This window comes from Furipterus horrens, unplaced genomic scaffold, assembly GCF_987537825.1.
Source record: "Furipterus horrens unplaced genomic scaffold, mFurHor1.1.pri manual_scaffold_10, whole genome shotgun sequence".
Classification (NCBI taxonomy): Eukaryota; Metazoa; Chordata; class Mammalia; order Chiroptera; family Furipteridae; genus Furipterus; species Furipterus horrens.
The window spans coordinates 5,974,336-5,998,705 of record NW_028327180.1 but is presented as its reverse complement, the minus strand read 5'-3'; the positions used below and the strand labels follow the sequence as shown (position 1 = coordinate 5,998,705).

General features: G+C 55.7%; 1 protein-coding gene across 5 annotated transcripts in view; it reads right to left on the bottom strand.

Annotated features, from left to right (window-relative positions):
- Window positions 1–1,078: 1,078 nt before the first annotated feature.
- Window positions 1,079–24,370, bottom strand: part of JADE1 (jade family PHD finger 1) — a 51,101-nt gene continuing 27,809 nt past the window's right edge. For all 5 annotated transcript variants that reach the window (XM_090288262.1, XM_090288263.1, XM_090288264.1 and 2 more), the window contains 7 exons: window positions 22,810–22,997; window positions 20,489–20,700; window positions 17,647–17,814; window positions 16,559–16,675; window positions 12,853–13,374; window positions 7,458–7,575; window positions 1,079–4,103 (listed from right to left, as the gene is read on the bottom strand). In XM_090288262.1, coding sequence (XP_090144388.1) covers window positions 3,229–4,103; window positions 7,458–7,575; window positions 12,853–13,374; window positions 16,559–16,675; window positions 17,647–17,814; window positions 20,489–20,700; window positions 22,810–22,997 — 2,200 coding nt within the window. In that variant the 3' untranslated portion in view covers window positions 1,079–3,228. The remainder of the gene's footprint in view (window positions 4,104–7,457; window positions 7,576–12,852; window positions 13,375–16,558; window positions 16,676–17,646; window positions 17,815–20,488; window positions 20,701–22,809; window positions 22,998–24,370) is intronic.

Sequence of the window (24,370 nt, the reverse complement as noted above, 5' to 3'; positions counted from 1 at the left end):
CGTTTTCACCGAAGGGAAAATAGAGGCTTAAAAAGGTTGGGTGAGTTGGCCAAGGTCACGTGGCCAGTAAGCTATACAGTTAGTTCAGCCTTTAAACCCAGGTCTCGCTCTGACCCTGAAGTCTAAGTAGCTTCAACGACTGGTTGTTGTCACATCCAAAACTGTACTCCGGGAAGAACTGTAGTTGGGGAGACAAAAATCAGCCCGTCACCACCTCCCGGTGTCGAGGCGTCAGAGCTGAGCAGAGGGCAGCCCAGCGTTTCCGCGTCTTGTCTGTCCCCTACAGTTTGCATTTGGATCTAGACCGGGACAATCGACACAGGCCCATCAGCGGAAGCAGACTTCAGAAGACACTTAAAATGTATTGCAAAATGTACAGCATTTATTCACATACAGACAAAAAGGCACAAATTCTACTAAATAGTTCAACAAAAAAATACAGCTGTCCTCAACTAGTTTTATAAATACTTTCAAAAAAGGGGTAGAAATAAATACAGGATTGGGCCATGTCATATAAAATAGTCATCTCTACATATACTTTATTTAATTTCTGATTTTTAACTCTTCATGCACCTTTTTTTTTCAATTTTAGCTGAATGGACACCAAGCTAGGCACATAGTGAAAAATTCTCTGTACAAGGTTACAAATGTAATGACAAGTTTGTCCATTTCAAAATAATTAAGATTTGTACACAACACATAGAACCCTTCATTGAGATTTGTGTTTATAACCTAACAAATGACATTCCAGACAACTTTACAAAAGTTTAACTAGCCTACATTTTGACATAAACATTGATCATAATCAAAGATATTTCTTGGTCAGGATGCACAAGGGAAGATAAAGCTTAAAAACAAAGAAAGAAAAGAGCAAATGGTACCCCACTAGGACAGCGGTGGGCTGCTCCGTGATGGCTGCAGACAGCGCCCCCAGCAGGACAGGAAACTAATTTACAAAGCTGTCCTCACCACTGAGAAACCCCATTCTACCATTTGCATTTCAAAGCAGAATCAAAGGGTGTGGGCTTTTTATTTTTGTGTGTTTTGTTTTTGTGTGGGATATTTTTTTTAATTTTTTTTTTTTTGTTTTGTTTTATGTTGTTTTTGTTCTTTTTTGGTTCAGCATAACTTGGAACGTTTGAAAGCTTTTCAACCTAAATGTGGGGGGAAAACAGGTAAGGCATTATTTTTGCACAAAACTAGCATTCCTAATAGTGCAAATGAATCTGGTACCTCCTAAAATGATGAGAGGTCATACGCTTCCTTAGAATTTTGATTTCCTTTCTATGGCTTGACACATTACCACTCCACATACTCCCCTCTTGCCCAGAGCTGTCGCTGTGGTCAGAAGATAACTGTAGATAAGCCCGTCCTTCTGTACTCGGCAAAAGGGTTTTGCTCATATGCAGAGAATCTGACTTTCAAACTAGGCTGTGAGTGAAAGGACAATTGGGATTCATAAGAAACTTCTAACATCTGGAGCAACAGCTTCTCTGGACAAGCAGTCTTTCCAAGTGAGCCCCATAGCTCAAAAATAGTCCATCTAAAAACCTGGGTCATCCTCTCCCCTCCCCTGAATTAGCAACTACAATGTATTCAAAAAAGTTAAGACTTGATTTGAAAATGTCATACACACAATGGGGATGCATCCGATCTACTATTTGATCATCTGATAAAACTTGCATAGCAAGATGGAATTCAGTAAGCCTTTCTTGTTGTGGACAATCCTCTGGAAGACTTGAAAGCTAACTATGGAACTCAAAGCGTTATTCCTTAAGTATCAGAACGTCCCTGCCACATGGAAACACATGTATAAATGAATCAGGAGTCTGAATACTGATATTAACAAACTACAGGGTAATTTAGGGGAAGCTGGGCTTGTTTCCATTGCCCATGATTCTCAATCTCATTGCTATTTCAACTTTCCTTAAGTTTGATGCACAACTACATTGAAATCCAAAGAAAATTAACAGGACCTTAACACTATCTACTGTCTTAATACATAAGCACTGCTGCGAGTGCAGAAACAAACATTGTACTCAAATTCAATGCTAAATTTTTATTGCTGATAACTTACGAGTTATTGCCATTTGCAATTAGAAAGTCCACGTTACGAACTAGAGCCGAGGACGGGCTCCAGAAAACCTATTACACGTAAATCTCTTTCCTGTATAAACTTGGTCAATGGTAAGCGGTTATCGCAGCTTATTGCCTTTCTATTGTTTTTAAAATATAACCTTTTTTTTTTTTCCTTTTTTCCTCATTCTTAAGGAATCCATTCACGTTGGAAGCTGGATGCCCTGACACATGAACTAGTTAGGGGATGGCTCTGGGAAGTATGAGTCGCCAGAGTCTGGAAGTTCATCGCTTGAACTTGAATGACCATTGTTTTGTTGGAAGCCAGATGGCCAAGTATTGCCAATGGCCAGGGAAGTCCCGAGCTGGCCCACAGGCAGGGGTTAGGGGAGAGGAAAGCCAAGAGGACTGGTAAAACCGGGACGCCGCCTGCCCCTCCTCACCCACGGAACTTCCTAATGGCCTCTCTCTCCACCAGCCCTCTAGCCACACCCACGCTGCAGGCAGCGGGACCGTGAGACTTGCACCCTAAACTCAAGTTGCAGCAGCTCTGCCCTGTCCCTTCAGACCTTCCAGGGACAACCTTTTGAAAAATATCTTCTCCTCCCCATCAGGTATATTTACACATAAATTCCCTGGAGTTCCTGAAGTTTCGCAGGGGCTGCCTATATACTCTATGCAACAAAAAGAGCCCGCGGGCCAAAGTATACACATGACTTCAAGATGTACCACAGCCCTAGGAAACTAGTGTCACGGGCTAGTCAGCGGTACGTGAGGGTTTCTCAAGAACCATGTCTGATTCCGTACTTTCAGGTAACCAAGAGTTTGTGCTTTGGGAAGAATACAGAGAGCAATAAAAACTCACAAAGCTTATGCAATCCTTGCCCTCTTTAAACACTGAACTTCATTCATTCCTGTTTTAGTGTTTCATTCGGCTTCCAGTTCAGCGGTGTCTTACGGTGACAGCCCAGCCTTGTATTTCCTCAGCAAGTTGCAAATAACACACACTTCTCACAGCAGTTTATAAAGGACTCTGAGAACAGGAGAATTCAATCTGAACTGCAAGGTAATGCGCCTGTGTGGCTCAGGAGAGCTGGGTTCCCGCCTGGGCCCCGTGCGGGCTGGCAGCCCGGGGACAAGGCCACCGTTTCATCAGGAGGCCAGAATGCTCCTCCGGATGATGTCCGTGCGCCTGCTGATGGTGCTGCCCGCGTGGACGCACTTCTGCTCCGACGCCTCGCTCTCCGAGTCACTCACCTCCACGTCGGGGGCATAGCCGTCACTCTCGTGGTCAGGTCTCAGCTTGCTTTTCGCCCTCTCCTGGGTTGGGCCCCGGCCCAGGCCCAAGTAGGGGTAGTCCGCGTGCTGGTGGCAGGCGGCCTCCGGCGCCTCGGCCTGTGGCTGCCGCTCCCCCTTCTTTGGAATCCGGAACCCCCCCCAGTTTTTCACTGGGCTGGCCGGTGTCGTAGGCACTTTGACTGCAGTCTGGTTATAGCTCACTCTGATCAGCGAACCGTTGCACGTGGGCACCTCCTTCCTCGGGCCGGGGGAGGCGGCGGCCCGCGCACTGTCCAGGTGCCGCTGGGACACGTCTGTGGCCCTGAGGGGCTTGTGGCTCTGTTTCAAAGTTCTTTCCTTGCCGTCTCCCTTACTGAGGTCACAATGGAAACGATGGTCTCGCCTGTTCCCCGGCTCTGGCAGCATTACACCGTTTTTTTGCTGTGCTGATAGGAGACGGGCTTCTGCAAAGGTCTTTTCCAAACTCAGAAAGCCCCCGGGGACGCCCGCGCCCTGCCTTCGCCCGCACAGGGCCGGCTGCTTGAGCAGGGTCTTGCCTTCGCCCCCCGCGCGCCTCTGCAGCGCGTCCCGCTTGTGGGGCTTCTTCAGTGAACGAACCATCTGCTTCCTGAAGAACGCGGAATGCCACTTCAGGTCCTCTATCTGGGGGGCGTCAGGGCCCACAGAGGGGCTGTTGAACAGAAGCATACGTTCCAGCGAGGAGGAGGAGCAGGAAGAAGAAGGCACACCTGTGAACACAGAAGCAGGAGAAGGGAAGGTTACGGCAGAGGCAAACCCAGGAGACAACTGCAGACTCTGCGCCCAGTAACGCAAACCCCCGCCCCACAGCGCAACACGCGGCCGCCCCGCGTGCGAACATCTGAGTTTTATAGGAAAGCGATCACCGGCCTGGAGACTCTGCACTCGATCTGCACACAACTTAATGCGCTGCGTTTTCTAAAACGGCCGAAGTTCACAGGACTTTTCATGAAATAACATCTTTTCAAGGAATGTACTTCCCTTCAACAAAAGAGCTGACCTGCTTTCCAAAAGGGACCCCACGCAGGCGCGGTCAGTGGTCAGGCCCTGCCCCACCACCCACCTGACGCCAGAGCAGCACCTGCCAGCCGCGGCCATCACCCGCCTCTCAGTGAGACCAGGGCAGGGACTGCAGCTTCTCTGTTTTTTCCATCTGTGCCCTCACAGGGCTACAAGGAGGATAAATACATGTAAATATGTGAAATGAGTAAGGGAAGGTGTTTAAAATCATCCCGGACACGTAGTAAATGTTTTAAGAAAATGTTTTCTATTACATGTAAACCGATTTGTGGAATTCAACTCAAGTGTCAACCAACAGGAGGATGAGTTAAATTGGTGTTTTTCAAACATTTTTCATGCGGCCCTGACTAGTGTAGCTCAGTTGGTTGGGCAGCATCCTGAAGAGCGAAAGGTCGCCGGTTCGATCCCCAGTCAGGGCATGTGCTTAAACTGTGGGTTCGGTCCCTGGTCAGGGCATGTACGAGAGGCAACAATTGATGTTTCGCTCCAACTCTTTCCCCTACCCTTCCCCTCTCTCTGAAAATAAATAATTTTTTTTATTTTCATGCAAATCACAGTAAGAGCTAAATTTCACATTACTCAGTGAACGCTCACTTCTCATGAACTCGTATTAGCCTTCATCATCTGACGTGCACTCTGCCGTTTTCTATCTCACTTAATTTTAATGCTGCTGACAAGCTACTAAAATTGTCCCACGACCCGACTAGGAAGTTGCAACCCTCAGCCGGGAAAAAACTGGGTGAATTCCTAACACCTGGAGCTCGACAGACGGACCACGTTTCTGCCCGAGCTTCAGCACCGACGAAGCGCGTGCTCACGCTCCTGTCTGCTGTGGGGTGTGAACCACCAGGAAAAGCAGGTTCCGCCCACGTCCCTGGCCGGAGCCTGGGTGGGAACCTACTGCTGAGCAGACAGGGTCCACGCATGAAAAGGGAACAGAGCTAGTGACTCTGAACATAGAACGGTCACCAAAGGGGAGGGTGCTCTATCACCTGCTGGTTTAGAGATGCCCGTTTCCTCTAGAATCCAACACTAGGTTGGGCTTCACGCCGCTCTTATTCTTTTTCCCCAACAAAGCTAAGAGGGACACGCCTTTTCTGCCTCTTGAGTTCTATCTAGACTTGACTTGGGGTCTGTGTCGCTGAAGAGTCTCCAACTCACGACCCCCTACAGACAGCGTGTCCACAGAGGACACTCACCATTCCGCAGCGGCCCTGCCCGTCCTCAGGGACACAGCAGAGCGTACACCATGGCCGCGGCCCCACTGTGGCTCCCACGGGAACAGGGCGCTGCTCTCAGCCGGCCACCGCTGGCGCGTCCGCATCTCGGAGGGCAGGGCTGCTGAGCGGAGGGCCACCGTCCAGCCGGGACACGGGCCGGCCTCACCGGGTTCGCTCCCAGCCACACACCCAAGGGAAAACCTCCGCAGGGAACGCAGGCAGCTGCCTGCCACGTCCATGAGACACGGCCGGAGAGAAATCACGGCCGCGCTCTCTGCAGAGCACTTTTATAGGTGACCGCTCAGCACCCAACGACTGGGCCAGTCGCAGCAAGCCCCGCCCCTGCTGCCGCCCTCTCGGAGGCGACCGCAAGGGCTCAAATCTGTCCGAGTGATCGCTGAAGAGACGGAAGTTCCCTTCAAAGAATCTAAACCAAAGTGCTTTTACTTATAACACCCTTGGACCAACGTATTTTTTAGTTTTACAGCTAAATTCTAGCTAATGATATAAGCTTGAGACATACAGAAATGATTTCCTCTTGGAGAAAACTCTCTAAAATAATAGTATTAATAAGTTAATGCCATCAAAACTAGGTATTACTTCAAGAATATCATTTAATACTCCTGAGGCTTTTATCCTCTTTGTTCCATTAATGAAGTGCCAGCAAGTCCTCACTTCACGCAGCAGGCTCAGCGCCTTGAAGGGAAACCGATGGACCACAGGCTGATCGGCCTCCACCAGAGTGAGGCTCCAGCAGCATCTCGCCGGTGTTCCGCTGAACGACGCTGAGCGCCGAGACATGCTAGGGGGACCTGCCGTACCCCTGGTCCATAACCCCTCTGCGGTGCCACGTGTCATAGTCATCTACAGCTACAAAAAGCCACGGAAGCAGGAAAGCGAGGCAGCCGAGACCCTGTACAACGCGGGACCTTCAGATGCTGCTGGTGTAACTAAAGGGCGGACGGGCGCAGAGCCGAGCTCACCTGGGACCTCCCTGGCCCAAGAGCCCCTGCGTCTGCCTGACACTCCCCAGACCTCCCTCTCCGAAACCCTGCTGCTCCCTGCTCTCTGGGACTGACGATCACCGATCACCATGTCAGTGCTGCAAGGCAGCTTGGACTCTGGACCAAAAACTCTTCCACGGATCCCAGAGCCCAGGGAGGCTGCATTCGGGTCCAACTCTGTATTTGATCTCCAAGTCATCGCGGTGTTTTTTTTCTTTTTTCTCTTTGCTTAGCCCAGAGCAATGTAAAACAGACGGCACTAAATACATAAATACTCCGTGCTGAATCTCCAAAAAAGATTCAAAATTCTACCTACACCAAAAAAATCCCACTGACAATGTTATCCCCGGGCAGACGCCGCCTCAAGGACACAGTCTTAAGACCCATTAACATATAAGGTGGCTGCAAGGCTAGATAATCCACAAATCTCTTCCGGTACCCCACAGCACCTCCCGCTTGTCCAGTGCTTTGCAAAGCAGAAGTCCCTCTTCCCTTTGAGCCTCACAGCAGTTCCCAGGCCTTAGCTGAGTCACTCAAGTTACATATGAGGAAATGGGGCCACTTGGAAAACTTGAGATGTGCTGTGTTTGGCCTGGAAGCAGAGGACAAAGGATTCGACCCATATTCGAGGCCAAATTCTTAGCCCTTCCCGCTGTATCACAATGTTTACAGGTTTTCTTTAGATAGGAAAGCCTGTGCTTCTTAAGGTTCTTCTGCAGAATAAGTAAAAGGAAATGAAAGAAACTATTCTCCTTCCTCAGCAAAGCGTCAGCTTCCAGACCTGTGCCCTACGGTGGACCTACAAGGGCTGAATGCATACCTGAAACTCTTTCTTGCTCCAAGAGCTTAGTGTAAAGATTGAATATCTGTTCCTGGACTTTGCACACAGATCGCTTAATCTTTTCCCTGCGGGTCACCATGTAAGTGAGGTTCCGAACCTAGAATGTAGAGAATAAAGATTCTAAGTGAGCAATACATTGTTAACAGTACTTTGGTGCTTTTTCTTTTCTTTACCTGAGATAAAATTGTCCTAGGAAAGCCTTGCGTGACATCTAAAATCCAAATGCACTTAACATGTTATCTGATCTCTGATCTCCTTGTGGGCTGCCAACAAGGATTCGGCATAGACCCCTCCCTGTGGTTGTTCGGGGAACGCCTCCAGAACCCCACAAAGGCCCGCCGCCTCCACCACACCCAGCCTTCGCCTCATCCCAGCAAAGGGAAGACCAGTGCTGCCGAGTCCGGACCGGCCGCTGCACCCCTCCAAAGGACGCGGCTCACCACCCCTCAGGATCTTCCTCCCAGGAACGGGAGGGTCAAAGGCTTTAGAGGGGCAAAGCCACCTCTGCTGCACTTTTTCAAGTGTCTTCTGCAGATGGAGCTAGGGGCACACAGGGTCGAGTGCCATCAGAACAGGAGCCCCACCCCCCAAAAAAAACTCGTCCCTGCATAGGGCCCCCAGACCAAAGGGTCACCAAGAATCCAAGTAAACATCCTGGTCAGCTGGACACGAACGGCCTGGAGCTAACGGGCGGCTGGTGATCATACAGAACGTGCCAACCGGGAACGTCCTCACTCTGCTGCGGGTTCGCCGCGTGAACGTCAAGTCCAGCTGCGTCACCGCTGGAAAAGCGGGCGCTGCCCTCACGCTGTGTGAGGAACGGAACGGACCCAGGGCTAACGCAGCAGCTCCACCTCGTACCTGACGTGCGACCCGCGGGCTTCACAGGCAGACGCTGGCTGACCAGGGCTGACTAATCAACACGAATCCCTGCCCCGTCTTTAAAGCCGCCTGGGATGAGTCAGCACAGATGCAAAATGTAAAGGATTCGTCAGCAAACCTCCTTCCAGCCTTCAGTCCTGAACCTACTGGTAAACCCGACTAGAGTCCACGGGCCCCAGAACACACACATCGCAACGCAACACGGCAGGTGCACAACGCCACCTCCCGGCCGGAAAATACGGACAAGCCCCAAATCAGCTCAACTCCCACGTCAACGGCAGGCCCACTCTCCTAAAAATCACACTTCCCTGACGCTTGTCAATCCCCTCCCTGCTGTCTTCCTTGAAATACAAGCCAGGGCAGCTCAGTTGGTTAGAGCGTCATCCCCATACACCAAGGCTGTGGGTTCGGTCCCCGTTCGGGGCACATGCAAGACTCAACCAATGAGTGCATCAATAATTGGAACAACAAATCAATGTTTCTCTCACTCTCTAAAGATCAATAAAAAGTTTTTTTAAAAACAGGTCTGAAGGTCACTGACCCTTTCCTTTGCAGGGACGATGAGAAGCCAGACACACAAGGCCGCACCTTGGCCTCTGCTCAGACACACCCCTCAGGTCTCAGTCCCATCTGAGCCCCAAGGAGTCCAGTGGCTCAGGCAGCCTCATTTGCAAAAGGACAGGAGGCACTGGGAGCTCACTGGCTCCCACACCTACGGCCACGTGGGATTTCCAGCCTGAAGCAGGAGCACCCCACTCACTACTTAGCATCTTCCTAGTACTTCTCTTAATTGAAACAGGATATATATATATATATGTGTCATCTTAAAGACCAGAGGAGTCAATCACTCTCCCTGTCTCTGACTGTGCTTCATCTCACAGCCACAGACACCCAGGCCAGGAAGCAGGTGTCCTTTATAAAAATCCTCACCTGCTGGGGGTGGGGTGGCTAACGGACTATTCCCTTTGGTGAGTACTGTTCCTCTCGGGGCGGGGGTGGGGGGGTTAGGTATGACAGATTCAGAACTTTTGAAAAACAATTTTTACAGTAAGACGAGGAATCAGACCTCTGGAACTAGGGGATGGGAACAAACCCTGGCCTCTAGGATAGACAGGTTCCTCTCCTGCTGGATGGACAACAGAGATACTTACATCTGTTACTTGAAGTTATCCATAGAAATAGAAACTAGGGAAGCCAGAGACCCGAGCCCTGTTGACTATTCAAATTTAATTTTGGTGGCTTCAACCACCTGCCCCAGGAAAGGCTTCCACCCTGGCTGCTCACTGGGAAACCCCCACTTCTATTCCCCATGGTCTCTAATGAGGAACCTCCAACTAGAACCCAAAAGAAGCAAAGGCCAGGGTTCACTTTCAGTTGGACCAAACCAGCGCCTGAATGACCCAGGCCAGGCTGGCCACATTTAAAACAGTGAGCACCCTATTCTCCTCGCAGGACCATGCACTCCAGCAGCCGTGCGTGGAGCTCTGAACGGAGGCTCCACCCGGAAAGCAGGCGATGCCTGGCCCTTCCTGCTCACCACCCACCTAAGTCCTTTCCTGCTCCACCTTCTCCCAGCGGCCAGTGGGGAGGTGCCCCCCGCCAAAACCAGCTCATGCTCTGGCCAGGGGGCTCAGTTGGTTGGAGCATCGTCCGTACAACAAAAGGGTGAGAGTTCAATCCCTGGTCGGAGCGTATATAGGAGGCAGCCATTCAATATTTTTCTCACATTGACGTTTCTCTCTAAAAATCAGTAAACATTTCCTTGGGTGAGAATTAAAAAAAAAAAAAAAAAAACAACTAAGCCCCGACTCCTGGGTGCACCTTCAGACCATGTTCAACCTGAGCCAGACCTTTATCAGGTTTCCCTCCCACACAGAACGCTGGCCTCCAACCCCAAGACTTCTGGAATCAGAAGGGAGGCCCCAAAACTTGGATTTCTATTCAGTTTCCTTAAGGTAACGCTCCTGCTGGTGGGGGACCCCTCTGGGAGAGCCATGGCCCTCCCTCAGGAATCTGAGAATGGTGTCAGGGGTTTTCTGGAATCCCAAACACAGCTTGCCGCACTACAGCTTAGCGTGCCTTTGGCTCAGGGATCCCTGCGGCTCCACCAGATTTTCAGACGGAACCGTTCCCTGGGGCACTGAGCAGGACAGGCCCCAGGACCGGGCCCCTCCGAGCCTGACGTGCAGAGATGGTGTGTCCGTGTGAATATACTACGTCTCAGAGACAGCACTCAGGGGGAAGAGCCCCCCACCCCCACCCCAAGAGATGAGGGCCTGGGAAACGACATCACCGCCCACCAACCAGCAATCATGTCTTCTTAAAGGTGCAGGGTCCCACACCCTCCTGAAATCCATTCCTATCACCTAGCGTTGAGTCAGAATTGGTAGCAGGTGTGCAACGCACCCAGGTGTGTATTGGCAGGAAGAGCCATCGCCGTTAACGCTCACCAGCTATTCACATGAATGCAGGGTGCTCCTCTGCCTCAATGCTGCCCCAGAGAGTGACTGATCCTGTGTCCCTGCTAGGAAGTCCTACCGTGTGAATTAGGCAGGGCTCTAAGCGAAAGACAGAGCATCCGTTTACGATTTGTTCAGTCACCCCTGCCTTGGTGAGCCTTTGGCCTGATGCCGTTTATAACCACCAACAGCTGCGCCGCTCTCTGGGGCACGGCAAGGATTTCACCTTTTAAAGCCTCCACCATCACAGGCCTCATGGCAAATTTTGGAAAACGCATCTTTTCTTATAATAAGCCCACTTTAAACTGACACTAAATACCCTGCAATCTCGTGGGCTCTGGACTGAAGTAAATGTAAGGAATGCCACACACACACACACACACAAATCCTGATTTATTCCCTGTTTCTCATTACAGAATTGATATCATTCTACTTAAAAAGCAACAGTGATGATTCCAAAAAAACGTTTGGAGTTTAATTATATGTGCGTGTTAATCTGGGTAACTTAAGTACAGAGGAGTTAGTATGCCACAAGCATTTTCTACACTTTTATTTCGTGGTGATCGCGAGACAAACGCAGTCCGAACATCGAGACTTCTCGTCCTCCCGCCCGAGGAGTGTCTGACTCCACAGCTCAGGCACCGAGTACAGCAGGTGGCAGGACTCCGGTTTATCCTTCCGAACCTCTCTCTGCCCTCTGAACAAAAGCGCCCCCCACACGTGGTCGGGAGGCGAGGTCTTCTTCCCACTCACCACCGGGGGGCGCGTGGGAGCAGGAGCCTCCCGGCCCTCGGGCCGCGCGCCCGCCTCGCCCGGGGCCCAGCTCGCGCCCTGGCCGTGGAAGGGGCGTCACCAGCGGCGCTCGGCCGGGGGCGCGCAGGTCTGTGAGGTCTGGGTCTCTGGGTTCACTATGCCCCCAAGTCACCCTGCCCTTCGCCTACCCTCTCATTTCCAATCCCCCCCGAGTCGGCTGTCCCAGGGAGTGAGCCGCTCCCCGCTAGCAGGTTAGGCGCTTCGGGGAGATGCGCTCACTCCCCCGCCGTCCGGCGCCCGCTGCCCCGGGCCGGAAGCGGGTCCACTTCCCGTGCGCTAACGAATCTAATCTGGCGGGGAGCTCGAAGACGCACCCCCAAGTAGGGAGCAAGTGAGACACCGCCTCCGGGGAGAGGAGGCCCTGCGGGGGCAGACGGCCCGCCCCTCACACCCCCCGTGGCAGAAAAAGAAGCCCGGGCGGGGACGCCCGGAGGTGGCGGAGCAGGGGAGCAGGGAGCAGCAGCCGCTGGAGGGCGGGCGGGCAGCAGCCCCACGCGGCCCACCGCCGCCCCCTCCAGCGGCGCTGCAGTGTGATCACGTGGTGTGTGCGGAGCAGGCCTAGGACCCCCACACCCACACGGGGACACGCCACAGACACACAAGGACACGGACACACACACACACAGCCAGGGGGCTGGCTCAGCACCTCAACTGCCAGAACCGCTGGACAGACACGCTCCCACACGCCAGCACCCACAGCCGGCCCTGCTCCGTGACAGCACGGGGCGCGCCCCTGGGCCGCCGCCAGGAAACGAGGGGCACAGAGGCAGTGTGCCCACAGCACCTGGGGAGCATCCCCAGGCTGAGCGGACATCCTCCCATCTCTGCCGGCCCTGCCACTCGTCAAATCCATTTTTTCTAATTCTGCTTGTAAGCAATTCGGGGCCCACCCTTCGGTCAGTTTCCTGGGGCTCAGTTCCCTCTAGCTCTAGAATGGGGTGCGGAGACATACCCCCACTGGATCTTGCAGAAGAACAATAAGGATTCACAGGGAAGTATTTAAAAGTAAGTCACAGAGAAGCTCCCCACCCGGTGGCAGTCTTGCCCGTCTGTACAGTGAGTTCCCCAGCCCATAAAGATACTGAACGGACACCACCTCGTGCCGTGGGGCGTACAGGGGTGGCCGTGAGCGCGGGCCAGCGCACCCGGCCGGGGCACGCGCCGGCCTCCATGCCATCCTCTTCGCTAGGTCACTACCAGGTGTCAGTGTCGATCATTACCCTCTCCAGGTCCTGCCGCAGGTGCGTGAACAGCTGCAGCCTCCTAAACAAGACGTCCTGCTCCCGCTTGGCGAGATTGTCCTCCTCGTCCCTCTTTGGAGTGATCAGGGGCTTGTTGCAGTTGACCTTCCTCTTCAGCTTCCAGTACTGGTACAGGAAGTCCACCACCTCCTCGGGCAGCCGCAGCGCACGCGCCACGTCCAGCAGGTTGACGAAGGTGTAGAACTCGTCCTCCAGCTGCTGCAGCTTCTGCTTCCGGACACTCACCCGGTGCGCCTGCTCCCGCTCGGGCTCCAGGCTGGCGAAGGGCTCCAGCGGGTTCCGAGGGGGGCCCTCGGGGGCCCCATTCTCTGGAGCAGCCCCCTCCCCGAGGCTCTCCTCGGCTTTCCTGTGGGAGCTGTGCTTCGGGCAGTAGGACTTGAACTTGACTTCGTCGTTTTCCGCCAAGATGGTCTTCATCTCCAGGCCCCGGTCGAAAGCACAGGTCACGTGGAAGGCCGTGCGGCAGTTCTTCACAGAGCACTGGGGGACAGGCGGGGACAGGAGAGATCGGTTACACAGGACAGTGCAGGGCCCCTCAGCGCCTCGCACCCCGCGTACATGCAGAGCCGCGCGCCAGCATGCGCTGCAACACAGCACCCCGAAGTGAGCCCTGGGGACGGCCCATCCTGCTCTGAGTCAGGGAAGGGAGCTCTTCCGGGGAAAGGCTCATAAACACTTAGCCCAGGACCTGCAGCCCCGTGGCCTTCCAGAGACAGGACTGCCCATGAAGCCCAAGGGGGCCTGGCACTCAAATGGCTCAAAGGGGCGCGTGCTCATGGGCAGTCTACTCGGAAGCACGGGTTTGCTTTCTCTTTACATGCAGGCTCTTTCCTCGTTTATAGGAAAAGGCCGGGCTGATAGAAATCTCCCCAGGGAGAGTGAGGACCGGGTCAGTTCTTCCGGGAACTGGAACCCCCAGGCCCAGCCAGGCAGAGTCCCAGCACTAGCAAGAGGATGAATAAAAACGCCCGAAAAGTACAAAGAACAGGAGATGAGGAGGGCTGAGCCCAGGAAGGACGGTACAGATCTGCACACCCTTAGGAAGCCTTGCCAAACGCTTCCTGGGCAGTGGGGGTGCGCTGAGACCCGCGTGTGCCCCTCTTGGCAGTGCTGGCCGCGCTGGGACTCACTGCCGTGACAGAGCACTGGGAGGGACCGATGCTGCGTGAGGAGGTCGCCCAGAGGCCGGGCGTCATCACTCTGCCCCTTCCCTGAGGAAGCACCTCCTGCTCACAGCCTCAGGCTTGCGATTTAGTGCCTTGAACCCAGGCAGCGGGCCAGCGGCCTGGCAGAGGCACATGATGGACTTCTCCTCTCTGATCTCACCGGGTGAAGCCCTGGAAGAGGTTCCCCACTGTGACAGAAGCCAGTCTCTTTAAAGGCAGCACTCTGTCGGGTGAGTCCACGTGACGGGAGCTGGCCTGGGCCTCGGAGACACGGGACCCGGAGCGCGGGCAGCTGCAAAGCTTCACCACGCCCGCTCAGCAGGGCCTGAGCTCAGCACCCTGAGCAGCGGACGCTGGAGCTGGGGCTTCCCTTCCCATCTCAGCATCGAGAGATGCCTCACTGCCAGTCAGGATTTCTTCATCGCTATCAAGTCTCTTCGCCCCCAAGGACAGAAAGCCCAGCTCCCGTTCCCACGCCCTCAGTACCAACACTTACAAGCACACGGAGGGGAAGCTGCAGTTTTACCGTAACTAACCCCAATTCCAAGAAATGTGGAGTCGGCTGTAGGGGCAGAACACACTCGCACACCTGGCCCCCACCAGGCCAGGGGCTGCCCCTCCCTGAGCACCCAGCCAGGTGGGAAGGAGGGATGGGAGCGGATGCCGAGACACAGCGTGGTCTGTGTTTGGCTTAACCTGCACTTAACCCAGGCGCTCCGGCCTCCAGGAGGAACGGGCTGCGGCGGAATATTTATACAGGGCTTTGTAAAAACGCCAAGTGGCCTTCCTTTGGGGTTTCCGATTCAGGTTGACTCAGCAAACAGATGTTACAGAAACGTAAACCAGAGCCCTTCACAGCTGCAGACATTTCCGAGAGGAATTCTTTAATAAAAATCAGTCCATTCTGGGCAGATATGAAAAATCATCAACCTCCTTTGGCCTCTTCTCCTTCAGATTAATGTTCTGGGAAAAAGGTCAATGGCCAAAAAAAAAAAAAAAAAAAAAAAGGTCACCTTATCCCTCTTCAAAAGAAAAACAAACATCCTGTCCACCCATCTGTAAACAGCAGTTGGGGACCGGGGGCCGTGCGGGGGAGGCGCATGAACGCTACCCTCACAAGAGCTTCAGGTAACCGGGAAGGAAATGACGTCCCTTGTCCTGGGTTTGCCACAGCCCGTTCCTGCAAGCATTGGAACAGGTACGCACACACGCACACACACATGCTAATGCCTTTTTATTTATTCTGAGGCTTTAAGTTTTTTTCTCCTCCATTTTCTCCTAATGCAACTCTCAGGCCAGAGGCTTCTGTCGTGGTTTCGTTTTAAGCAGATGCTGTTTGCATACGAAAATCTGCACTATTTCCAGGGTCCACAGCCAAACCCCACCAGCTGTCTCATGCCTCAGCCCCTGAATATTTGTTACGTTCGGGGTTCCTGAACACCAGTGGAAGTGATAATGAAGGAAAGCAGAACTGCTAGGCGTCTAAAATGAAAAAGTTTAAAGACCACCAGTCAATGGGTTACCTTAGCAAAAGAAATATTTATCAGCCAAATACAAACCGGTTCTGCCAAATGAGGTCACTTCTTTAAAACACGCCACTGGCAGTCTGACCTAGGTCCTGGCGTGCATGTGACGGGGAGACGGAGGCGGGGCCTGGGCCTGAGCCGCTACCCGACCTTTAGGGCCAGGCTAGCCATACGCAGCGTCTGCAGGCCTGGAGGGACCAGCGATCCAGGCCTCTTAAGCCAGGACCTTCTAGAGATGCCAGTAACGTGGGGACCAGAAAGTAACTTCTCAGTTTTAGACGACAGGAAAAAGGACAGCCTGCCATCTATCTTCTCCCCTTACTTCTCTCCCCGAAGTTTCTACACTTGTCTGTGTGCGGACAAAGGAAAAGCAGGCAACATTCACACACACGCACAGTGCCGTGAAGGACTGGGTATCCGGACTGGTCAGCGCAGCGGCTCGCACTGCGGTGTCCCCCTAGCCAGCCGGTGCCCCCTGGAGCCTGCGTACCCGATGCAGAAACATCAGTCTGCCAGGCTCAGGTCACACACCGAAGGCATGACACCCACGCGCCCACCCGGGACACCAGCAGTGCTGGCAGCCTGCGGTGGGCCTGCTGCTCAGCAGGTAAACAGGTACGAGGGCGCTGACCCTCCAGTGTCAGCACTGGTTCTTTCCCGGAGGTGCTGGCCGAGCTGGGAGCAGAGAGGGAAGCAGGCAGACATGCCGGACCGTCCTCACGGCTCAGGCGGAGGAGTCCGAGGTGCCCTGCGGAGGCTGAGCTGGGGTCCTGCTCACACAGGACACAATCCACGCATGACACAGGCCCAGACCACACCGGAGCCATGCCTGGCCACCTCCAAAGGGCAGTGAGACTATCACCCCGCCGCCTGGATTCCTGTCCCACCCCCTAACCCCCGGAGCTCCTACAGCCCCCCACCCTGCTCCCTGCAAGACAGGGAGGGCCGCGAAGCCCTGGGAGCAGGCCGTACCTGGATGGAGGCCCCGAACTTCTCGCTGCAGAGGCTGCACACCAGGGCCCACCGGCTGCTGGGGATGTGAGACACCTTCGTGATGGGCTCCATCTTCTCGGGGCTGCCGATGCTCACCTGGAGGCCCAAGAAACAGCGAGAGAGCGTCCCCTACTTTAAGCGTCAGGACAGCTCGGGGGACAGCTGGGGGCAGCGGCAGGAGAGCCCAGAGCCCAGCATCCCCTCCGTGCATGCAGGGAGTCATGTGACTCAGACAGGGGAGCGTCTGCTTCCCACCTGGTGTCTGGCCAGCCACGTGCTGCACCTCTGGCCCCCAGTGGTGTGACCAGGACGGATGGAGGAGGTCAACAGAGAGTGATTTTACTGTCCCTGAGTAAAGCTATTCTTCTCAAATTCAAAAGATCACTACAGAGCAGAAAACCACCACGGGGTCCAGTGTGCCAAGACCCGAGGCGTGAAGCCGAAGCCACAACCAAACCGTCCCCAGGTCATTCTCCTCAGGAGGAAAATGCCCCAAAAATCACACACCAAAAAAAAAAAAAAAAAAAAAAAAACCACCGAAATTTGAATCGCAAATGATCTTCTCACAGTGAGCCATGCAAATTAAATTAGTCAAGGTCTGGGACTTGAAATAAATTACACCAGACCTGAAATTAAGAAGGTTGCGGCTAAGGGAGAATTTTAATAAAAGTCGCAGAAGTGTGACCTAAAGCAGGGGCTCCTGAACCACGGTGACGGCGCACGCACGGCTCACTGGGCACAGCCCATCCCGGGGAAGGAGGTGTCATGGCCGCGAGGCTGCAGGTCTGCCCCCAGGGACGCGGCCCCAGCAGGAGGGTCGCCTGTGGGGACATCTGGATCGAAGTCTGAACACCGTCCAGCTCACACTGCCCCCAACTATCATCCCCCAAAGGTACGCCGGTGACAAGGTGGCGGCGTGCTGGACGCTCAGGCTAAGGGAGACGCGGGTATCGCTCACCAGGTGTCTTCTTCCGCGTCAGCTACAGCCGGGCCCGTGTGTGAATGCCCCTCCCCGAACCCAGCCGAAAGCCAGGACCCCGACTCCGACGAAGGCCAGGAGCACCTACCTCGGGGATCCACAGAGCACAGCTGACGTGGACCCACTTGGTCCCACTGCGGGTGGGCTTCATGGCTCCTCCTTTCTTGGGACACAGCAAACACTTCGGCTGCACCCCCAGGGCGCACGTGCGGCACAGCCAGCTGCCCTCGGGGACCTTGAGGATCCCGTAGCAGGCCTGAGGGGCCACAACACAGCCCCAGGGAAAAGAGAGAAAGGAAAAAAAAGGCTCATTTTCTCATTATAGTTAGGAATTTTAAGCCACCTGCAAGGACTTTAACAAAACAAGCAGCAAGACAGGCACCGCCACGCCCACACCCCCCCCTTCAGGAAAGAGCGAGGGCCCCACGGCGCAGCCCGTGGGCATGCGGGCGGCTGTGACAACGCCTTGAGGACAGAAAACCCGTCCACACCAGCTCCCTGAACACCAGGCAGCAGACCCTCAGAGCACCCTCAGGGCTGAGGAGGGGAAGCGGGTTCTCCCCGCTCTCACGTGGGTGGGGTTCCAAGCGAGGAAAAACACAAAGCGACCCAGCGTCTCCCCACGCTCCTGGGAACAGCCGCAGCCAAGGAGCACCTTGCTCCCCGGGACGAGCCAACACTCCTGACGGGATCCCTGCGTGACAGGCCCAGACAAAAACGTGGCTTCTGGACAAAGAGAGTGTGGTCTTCTTCACTGACGCTTTAAAGCCTGCTCTGCACAAGATGGCAAAGTGACACAGGGCAGGAAACTGCAGAAATCAAGGCTTCTACAACTGTCGCCACGACGGTTCAAAGAAAGGAAAGGCCAATCTTAAATAGGCCAAGAAACAAAACCACGACGGTACCAGGAGCCCACTCAGAGCCTCCCAAACACGCCAAGTGCAGAGCCCTGTCCTCAGATGACCTGCACGTCAGGAAGCCGGGAGACGGCAGCCCGAGCTCCGGCTCCCCAGACAGGAAAGCGGGCCCTGTGCAATCTGAACCCGGGGCGCCGAGAGGAAACCACAGGCCGGAGCCGAGCGCAGCGCAGGCACAGCGAGCCCGGAGCTCGGGGCGCGGCGGCGGGGCCGTGAATGAGCCGCTGTCAGCCCGGGCTCCCTGGGGGAAGACGTGTTTCATAGAGCCAAGTGGCTCCGTGAAAGCTTCATATCCTAAAAGGTTCCCATCAGTCATTCCAGAGAAAGTCACATCTGAAAAGGCAATTTTATGTTTTACGGGAACAGCAAGTCTAAATAAAATTAAAAGGTTAAATAAAATATGCCTCAAGGTCGAGCCACGAAGAACATCTCAAAAGAAACATGACCCACAAGGAATTTCCAGGGAAGAGACAAGGTGGCTACGGCAGAAGGCACAAGACCGGGCAGCAGGGCGGGGGCCCCGGGACCCCGAGTTCCAGGTCCAGCTGCCACTGACCCACAGCGGGGCACCCTGACCGACAGCAGTTACCTCACTGATCAAACAGGGGGTCTGAGCAGTTTCCAGGCACAGCCCTTTGTTCCAAATACAGTTTTTCTCAGGGGGATAAAGAAAAGTAAAACAGTCACACCATAAAACTGAAATGCCACCCAGGTTCACAGCGCCGGCCACAAAAAGCGGCAAGGGCCGTCACACTGCGCCCAATCTCAACACCGCAAACCACTACAAGGAGTCTCGGTGGTCCCCGAGACCCTTCCTGGACAAGCTGAAAACCCAGGGCTGTGAGACGGGCTCCCTCGTGACTCAAGGGGGAGGCCCTGCCCCTCGCGCCTCTGGCCCGAATGAGCAGGGCAGGGCCACAGCCGGTGAGGTCTGCAGGCCGCAGGGCGGCCGAGGGGCAGACCATGACTGCGCAGAGAAGGGCAATCCACGAACTTGCCAGAGCACACGTGACCCTCCTGCCCGAGGTCGCCCGAGCAACCTCCACACGGTCTAGGGCAGCTTTTACATCTTGGCATGAACAGGAGAAGGCACCTCGGGGCAGCCTCTCCAGCGCTGAGGGTGCCCGTGACCGGCACATCCACAGGAGTCCAGGTCACTTCTCTGCTGCATTAAGAAAGTCAATAAAAGAGGCGAGCAGGCCTGAGACTGTCCCACGCCTTCCAGGTCAGGTCACCCAGCGTCCACCCTCACTGAAGGCTAAGGATGTGCCTTTTCGCGAAGGTGGCCCGCGACCACCAAATCCTACCGGCCTCAATCAGGGAGGACAGGAAGTCCATTTCCAGGAAAGAGAACCCTTTCCTCTTCCTAAGAGCTCAGCTTACATACCAACACCTTAGCCAACGCCATGGGCTAGTCTGTACCCCAAAAAGCATACTATGTATCTGCACACAGGGCCTCTGCAGAGGCAGTTAGTTAGGACGAGGCCGCACTGCAGGGGGCTGGCACCCTTGCCGGGTGTGCAGGCACCCAAAGGAAGCGCACCCCACGACAGAGGCAGGGACTGGGGTGCGCGGCTCAAGTCCAGGAATGCCAACAGGCGTCGGCACACCATCGGGAGCTGGGGACGCCGAGGAAGGAGGCTCGGGCGGCCACCCCTGGCTTCACACTGCTGGTCCCCGGAACGGTAGGACAGATGCTGCTACTGCGGCCCCCCGGAATGTGGTCCTGGGCGATGGCCATCCCGGAGAGGCTAGTCCAGCTGACTAACCCCCTCGGCAAGGGGTTTCCAGAGCTCTGCACACCTCGGCTTGGGTGCCGGAGCAGGGCCGGGGGCTCAGGGGCTCTTTGTAAGTAAACCTGACTTCTGGGGACCAGAATACAACCACATGAAGGAAGAGGGGCCCCTGGAAAGGTTCCGGTCCTCCAGCTGCAAAAGCGGCAGGAAAGACTTCGGACACGGCGAGACACGACTGGGGACAGGAAGGTGTCGTCCCCAGGGGAAGCCCCCATACCTGGTGCACACAGATGTTGCACTTGTCACAGAACACCATCTCGTTGCCGTCCTCGCCGTCGGGCGACTGGCAGACGTCACACACGACGTCCTCGTCGTACTCGATGCCCAGGCCCTCCTCCGTCTCGATGGCGTGGCTCATGTTGTCGTAGCAACGCTGCTCGAACTCCTCCAGGACCCGCTCCATGGTGTGCTCGTCCAGCTCTGGCATCCCTGGGGAGGCCCCGGCCCGGTTAGCGCCCCGCTGTCGGCACCGCCGCCCGGCAGCCTCGGCAGCTTCCGTGTGCATGTAACTCGGTACAACGAACACACCAGGTGATGAGCGTCTGTCCTGAGCGGCCCCCAGCCCCTTCCAAGGAAGGGTGTCTGACTGAAAAGGCAGGATGCGTCCCCACTGCCACAGCCTGTCCCTTACGGTCAGGCACTGGGGACAGCGTGCTGTTGGAAGTGGAGAAGCAGGGACTGGACCACTGGACCACAATGTCACGCCTAGGCGATCACAGAAGGGACTTCTCATCTATGACCCTGGATCGCGGTCTGGCTGGTTTTGAGAAACTGTCCTCACTTGCTACTCCCAATGGCGTTCGGAAACAGATTCCACGGTGAGCGCTGGGCGTCTGCACGCGGCTCTGCGCCCCGCTTCACCCCCTGGACTCGGGCGGGAGGCTCAGTGAATCGGACCCACGAAAGGCCAAGCACAGGGAGCGACCAGAGCGAAGGAGACCGCCCACTGTGGACACAGGGAACGCGCTCCTGGCGGGAATGAGCTCCAGTTCCCGGGGTTCTCGCGTCCTCGCCAGAGCTGGGGCGAGTCTCCTCTTTTCTCCCCACTGTGCACCGGGCCCAGACTCCCTGCAAAGAACATACTCGTGCAGAAAGAAGAAACAGGCTGCAAAGAGGACGCAGCACACGGACCCGGCAAGGAATCACAGAAACGTCATCAGAGCCAGCGACGACTTCCGTGCATGATCATACATTTGCAGCCACCAAGTTTACCCTTCTCGGGCTTTTAAAAAATTGGACCACGTATTAGAGCTGACACTGTGCTAAGCCTGAACACATAAACAAAAGAGCCACCTGTCACCGCGAACCCTGTTCAGTATGAAACGGCCTGTGTGAGGCCAGGCCCCTCCTCTCCCTCCCGCCGGCTTTGAGAACACCACTGGCTTTGAAAATACGATCCTATGCCCTCTAATTAATTGTGACCATTAAAAAGGTCAAAAAAAGCACGTGTTCAATCCACGCTACAGAACCGCGTCGTACTGGGCGCTGCCTTCCTGAGGAGTAAGGCCAGGTGTCCTCACTAAGGCACCAGGAAGGCGCCAGCGTCTCCGGCTGCACCCTCTGCCCGAAGGCCGGGCACCTGGTCCGCCCGGCGCACCTCCCGGCCTCTGCACAGCTGCTACAGGGCAGGACTGCACGGTGTGAGCTGGAAGGCAGCAAGCACCTCCAAGAGCGCTCTGGAGAGCTCAGGACAGCCTCTGTGACACAACCCCCTGGCTGGCTGACGTTCTGGCCACTAATACCGAAAAGAAAGGACCACGAGGAAGACCCTGTTTATCAAAATACCAACTTCCCCGGCTCCAGCCATACTCCTGCTCCTGGCCAGCAGGCTGGTCGCAGCCGGCGGTGCAGCAACAAGCATCTGTGCTCGCTCAGGGAGCGGCACAAAGCCACACCACAGTCTCTGTCCTTTGGGGACCTGAAATCGCCCACAAATACCTCGTAGAGACTTGCTACGTGCCAGGCTGCAGACGAGCGCCGTGCCCCCACTGCCCGGCCCGGGCCCACGGCACAGCGCCCATCAGCCCTCACAGTCTCTCGCATCGAGCCCACACCAGACCTCACCGGCTGGCTCATCACACTTCGGCATCTGAAGTGCGCAGAGGTGACACCTGGGTTCCCCTGGTCTCTGCCCCGGGAGACGGAGTGAGTGAGGCTCCGAGGCTCCGACGTCTACACACAGAGGAGCAGCTCACAGGACAGATCGCAGCAGCCGGAGGACCAGCCAGGCGGGGCCCCACGGGGACAGGAAGGCACCCAGCCCCGGAGCAGGACTCGGTGAGAAGCCACCGCCGAGGCGAAAACGCAGGGCCGTTTCCGGAGAGCGCCGGCAGGCCAGGCTGAGGAACGCGGGAGTCTGACCTGGGCCCTTCTGTGGCCTGGGGACGGTCGCTTCACTTCCCAGGGGCGGGGACCCTGCTCCACAGCGCGCAGGCCCACGTCCGCCTCCCCACGGCCGCCACAGCCAGACAGCTGTCCGCAGCCAGCCCCGGGCGCTGAGACGGACAAGGATAGGCCGCGGGGGGGGCAGGCTCTCACCCATCTCCTTGAACTCCTCGTTGGTCAGCTCCAGCCAGGCGGCGTCCATGTCGTTGAGGTCGTAGCGGCACACGCTGTCGGCCAGCGCGCGGACGTCCACGCAGCCCAGCTCGGGGGGCTCAGAGCCCGAGGAGACGATGTACTTCTTGGGCCTGATGAATAGGAGGGGCTTCTCCTCCGACACAACTCTGGTGAACAAGGGAACAGGGCGGCTGGTGACCTCTGGGCCAGACAAAAGGCCGGCTGTCCCAGGGCCCTGAGGGAGTCTGCACCTCCACCCAAACCCAGGTCGTCACCGGGGTAACAGGCTAAACCCTGACATCCTCGCTAACGAAACGAAGCAGGAGTCCTTAAAGCAGCCGAGATGGACAGAGACAAGCGAAAACCCTGCACGTCTTCAAAATGCAGCCCTTTCTTGCACTTGGCTTCCCAGGGCACCCCCGGGCCTGGCCACCACCCATGACAGCTGCTGCTATGCCTGCTGAGATATCCTTTAAACCACTTTCCACCCACCAGGCCTGCCCAGCACGCTGGAGGCCAAGCACTGGGTCCTCCACGGCACTGCAGGGGCAAGCGCAGGCCCAGCAGACACTGGGGACCAAGTGGGGAACCCGGCCCCCATCTGATTAACATCAGCATGACTGCAGTCCGAGAACCAGAGTCTGAGCCACGTCGGGGACTCTCCCAGCTTACACTCAGGGACAGGGACACGGGTCCCATCTCCTCCTTACCCGGCCCCTCTGTCCCAACCCAACAGCAGGAGGAGGGCCGGCACTGCGCCCCTCTCTAAGGCCACGGCAGCACGTACAACGACCGGGTCGCTCCCGACCTAGGGTGCAGGCCCGCTCGTCCACGCAGCCCCCTGCATCTCTGTCAGCAGTTTGCGTGACCATCAACAAGTGGCCCCAAGGCTGTGTCCCAGTATCACCCTTATCAGTACCAGAGTGACTTTTTTCTACAGGACACCAAGATGGGCCAACTGACCAAGAGCAGGGTTTCAGCTGAAACTTCTATAAACTGTGTTAACACTTATTGCTTTCGTGCTGGGCTCCCAAGTGAAAGGGACACATCAGTGAAAAACTCCCGGCGTGGGGTTGCCAAGTTGGTGCCACGCCCCATACGTGCATTCCACGGCAAACATGTCCCGAGCCCCGTGACAAACCCCCTCTGCAGGCCGGAAGTCTGGCCTCCAGAAGCCACCCCACCGGTCATTTAAACCTACAAATCTATGTGGATATTTGTTGCAGAGATCCCCAAGGGCAATAATCAAACTCAATCAGCTCAAGTGCCTGCAGAGACAGAGTGGGGGTGTGGGGGGGCGGCGGGGGAGGCCCAGAGGGAAGTTCCGTCCACGCCAGGCGATGGCGCGGGGAAGACAGGCCACAGTGAAGAAGCCGGTGCCGGGCCAGGCAGCGGAGCCCATCTCCGTGAAGCTGGACGGAGAGACAAGAGCAAACTGACCACAGCCCACGCTGAGCTGAGCGGCCGAGGGCCCGCCCCTCCAGGGGACAGTGGGTGCAGGGAAATCCAGACAGAGCCTCACGAGAAGCAGGCAAAGCCC